Below are 4698 nucleotides of genomic sequence, written 5' to 3' on the forward strand. Positions count from 1 at the left end.
ACATATATACATACATACGTATATACATACATATATATATTCATACATATATACACATATAAATATACACATATATATTTACCTATATATGTGTGTGTGTGTGTATATAGATATGTATATATATATATATAAAAATGAGAATGTGTCTGTACATATATATATATGCAGAGGTATAAACACACGCACACAAACACACGCACACAAACATACTTATATATATATATATATTTATAGATAGATAGATAGATAGATAGAGAGTTAGATAAATTAGCTGTGTGCATATATAACTATAAATCAATTCACCAACTCTAACAATTTCTGAGACTAAGATGTTTTGCCTGGAAGGAGGTAATATCTAAAAGTATATACACCTCACTAGACATCAATCAAATTAAGAACAGTTATGGAATAATGTGACACACCAAATGAAGAGGAAATGTTCAAATATTCGCTTGCGTTTATGTTGCAACATTATATTTATTAATCTCGTTCTACATTCATTTAGTTGTGATTCGTATTTCCTTCAAATAAGAAATCTAAATTCGTCGGCAGTCAATCACTGCCTAATATGTTTTCTCTTTAAACTGTCCTCACATTCTTTAAAACAAGACATGATCATCGCTTAGCCAAAAGTATCAAAGTGATTTATAGCTTATGCAGGTGTGGATATTTATGTAAATATGTATATATGTTTATATATATACATATTTGTTGTAAGTGTATTTAATACACACACACACACACACACACACACACACACACACACACACACACACACGCACACGCACAGACACACAAATACAAACACAAATACACAATTTTCTACTCTAGGCACAAAGCCCAAAATTGTAGGGGTGGGGGCCAGTCGATTAGATCGACCCTAGTACGCAACTAGTACTTCATCTATCGATCCCGAAAGGATGAAAGGCAACGATGACCTCGGCGGAATTTGAACTGGGAGCGAAAAGAGAGACGAAATAACGCTAAGCATTTCGCCCGGCGTGATAAACACACACACATGTATAAAGGCAAAATCAATAGAAGTCACAAAACTGACAGAGTGTACTGACTAGCACCGCTTTTGTTAAATGTAAGCGTTAAACTAATTCAAACGTTTGTGGCTTTGAGTTAATTTAACCCTTACATTTAGCAAAAGTGGTGCTAGCCCTCTGACACCTTTGTGACTTATATTAACTGGAGCACCACCTTTAGTCCAACAAATCAACCCCAGTACTTATTCTATCGATCTTTTTTGCCGAACCGCTAAGTTACGGGGAGGTCAACACACCAGCATCGGTTGTCAAGCTATGTTGGGGGGACAAACACAGACACACAAACATATACACACACACACATACATATATGCATATACATATACGACGGGCTTCTTTCAGTTTCCGTCTACCAAATCCACTCACAAGGCTTTACTCGGCCCGAAGCTATAGTAGAAGACACTTGCCCACGGTGCCACGGAGTGGGACTGAACCCGGAGCCATGTGGTTCGTAAGCAAGCTACGTCCCACACAGCCACTCCTACGCCTATACATACGTATGTATGTATATATGTGTGTGTGTGAATGTGTATGTATCTTCTCTATTTCATCAATTATATTCTTTCTTTGAAGTTGGAGCTGGTTTCTAACAAAGATACAAGGCTCTATCTTTGGAATGTAGATAACGTAAACAAAGTCACATTTTAAACCAGAGAAGTCTTGTATAGTTTTACTGTTCCACCTACAGATATTAGTTGTAATGTCCGAATGAGTTAGTTGATGTCTTTTTCTGAAAACCTTATCAGATCGCTTACTGGTGTTGTGTTGCTAATTTCAGCCATAATCGTGGTGGAGAAATTCCACGTGGTATAACATATATGTTTAAAATCCAGTCTGAATAACGCTATGTTAGTAGGTAAAGGGATTTTCTCTTATTTACAATAGGAGAAATAAACTAGTTACTGATTTAAGCTGGAGGAATCGCAATAAATATAGAAGGGAACGTTAAGAAAAAGTACGTCTGATGTTGAGGGTGACATCTTGTATGTATGTGTGTATGTATGTATGTATGTATGTATGTATGTATGTATGTATGTACGACTCTATGTATGTATATATTATGAATGTATGTATGATTGCAAATACATATACACAGCCTTGCAGGTGAGAGAAAGCTGGATTGCTATTTTTACAACTAGCTGCATACGTTTGCTTCATTTAACCTTCAAATGGAAATGTTAATTTTGCTACGAGCAACATATATTTAAATAGCACCTGTTGCTTTCAATTTGTGTGATTAAAATAACATAATAAATGGTAATGCTGATTGCTCGTTGCCGATATACTGTATCTTAGGCAGATCAACGCAAACTGATTTAAGCTATACGTAAAAAGGAGACTCAAACTGTGTACAACATACTCAGGAAATAGTGGCCATATAAATACCACTTTCTTTTCTTTGATGAACAGCATTTCTCTTCTCAATACGCAGCATCTGTTTTGGTTGTCATTCATTATGGCAACTTGTCTACATTAAGTTATTGGCTTATGAGCGTAGAGAGACCACAGCTGCTATGCATATTGGTTAGAGCAACCAAACACCAGTCACTTAGATAATAAATTAGCATTTCACCTATTTTCAGTAAGCCGCTGTTCTCTTGTACATATAATTAATTACAGCAATTGCAGTTTGTATTCATCGTCAATAAATTGTTCTTTTTCTTTTCTTATTTTTTACAGATTAAAAGGAACCCATAATGAGTGGCTTGAGTCCCTTCAGTTTGTTAATTTTTATTTTCATCTACTGTCTCACGGTATATGCTGCAACAGCTATGAGCCTGGCTCAGGCATGTATGGAATCACCCAGTATGTGCGAAAGTATCTCGCTTTCTCATTTAAGTGAGTATCGTTTTTTGACTTCACTCTGTTTTGCTTTTCCACAATCACAGAATTGATCAGTCAATTTACGTGTATACATACACACACGCCGCTAACACCAGCAACATTGATAATTTCTTAATTTGGGTTTGATATCTTGTTTACATATATATATATATATATATATGTGTGTGTGTGTGTGTGTGTGTGTGTGTGTGTGTGTGTGTGTGTGTGTGTGTGTGTGTGTGTGTGTGTGTGTGTTTGTGTGTATACATGCATATCTATATATAATATATATATATATATGTATGTATATTGGGTCGTCCCATAAACTATGCAGGCTTTTTTATACTTCTTATGTATTTCAAAATTAAGATAAACCAAGTTATTTTTTAATCTAAAATATACTCTCCTTCATTTTCTACAAAGCTCTTCAATCTATCTGGTAGACCTCACGGCCCCCACTTCCAAAATTCACTTGTCCATGACGAAAAATACACCTCCACTACTGTTCTGACGCCGTCTACAGATTTCAGATTGTTCCCATCCGAATGATTTTGATGAGAGAGGAATAAATGTTAATCACATCAAGAAAAAATGGGTAGTGGGGAATCAAACTACTCCAGCCTTTGGAATGTCATCTTCGCTGTATGTAGCCGAACATTATCCTGATAGAAGAACATATTTCGTCTTGAAACGAAAGATGGTTGTTTTTCTTCTAGTGCTGACTTAAGCCTCTCAAGATGCTCGCATTAGAACTCCTTAGCTAATGTTTGGTTTGGGTTTAAAAGTTGAAAGTGAACTAAAAATTTTCATGTTCCACCAAACAGCTAACAACACCTTACGTGTGGGAAGACATTCTTTATCCTTGGAGGCGGTGTTTCTCCTTTCCCTACCCACTGTCTTCGGCACTAGACATTTTTCTAGAGAACCCATTTCTCGTTACCAGTCACTATTTGATCCAAAAATAGGTTCATCCGTGAGACGTGACAGCAAAGAAGAGCACATATTCACTCTTTATGCACGATCAGACACCGAAATTTTGTGAGGAACCCATTGACCTAATTTGCTGACTTTACCTTTTCTGCTCTAGGGACAAGGCTCGAAATTTTGGGGGAGAGCAGGCCAGTCAACTAGATCGACCCCAGTATGCAACTGCTACTTAATTTATCGACCCCGAAAAGATGAAAGACAAAGTTGACCTCGGCGGAATTTGGGTTAAGGAACGTAAAGACAGACGAAATACCGCTAAGCATTTTGCCCGGCGTGCTAAAGTTTCTGACACCTCCCCGCCTTAAATTTACTGACTTTTCCGATGGCATACAAATGTCGATGAACAGTTGAATGACAAAATCCAAACTTCCTGCCAGCTAGTTCTTCAAAAGTTGCGACGGCATTTTGTTCCACCAGTTTTTGCGGGACGTACTTGTCGAGCTCTACAGATCTACCAGGACGAGGTTCGTCTTATAGGCAGTTGTTTCTGGGTTAGAATTTCTGGAACCACCGTCCATACTGACTTACGCTTATTGTCCGATCCCCATATACTGCATTAATATTCCTAGCACTTTCCGTTGCACTGTTTCCTTTCTTGAAATCATAAGCGAAATATGCCGAATATGCTTCTATGTAAATTCAATTATAGATTTCACAAAAGTAACTGTTTAAATCGAACTGCACTCTTCAAAACTTGCAATAAGATTAAGTCTAAAGTGAAATGATTACCTGCTTTTATAGCGAGTTTGTCCCCCTCCGTCTTTTAGTTCATGCAATAAAAAAACACCATTATTTATGGGCTGACCCAATATATATACATACACACACACATACA

At 36.9% G+C, this 4698-nt stretch overlaps 1 protein-coding gene across 1 annotated transcript in view; it reads left to right on the forward strand.

Moving 5' to 3' along the window:
* Positions 1 to 4698, forward strand: part of LOC106873202 (FMRFamide-related neuropeptides) — a 54806-nt gene that overhangs the window by 43054 nt on the left and 7054 nt on the right. Inside the window, exon 2 of the mRNA XM_014920442.2 lies at positions 2733 to 2891. Coding sequence (XP_014775928.1) covers positions 2750 to 2891 — 142 coding nt within the window. The 5' untranslated portion in view covers positions 2733 to 2749. The remainder of the gene's footprint in view (positions 1 to 2732; positions 2892 to 4698) is intronic.

This window comes from Octopus bimaculoides, chromosome 13 (assembly GCF_001194135.2).
Source record: "Octopus bimaculoides isolate UCB-OBI-ISO-001 chromosome 13, ASM119413v2, whole genome shotgun sequence".
Taxonomy (NCBI): Eukaryota; Metazoa; Mollusca; class Cephalopoda; order Octopoda; family Octopodidae; genus Octopus; species Octopus bimaculoides.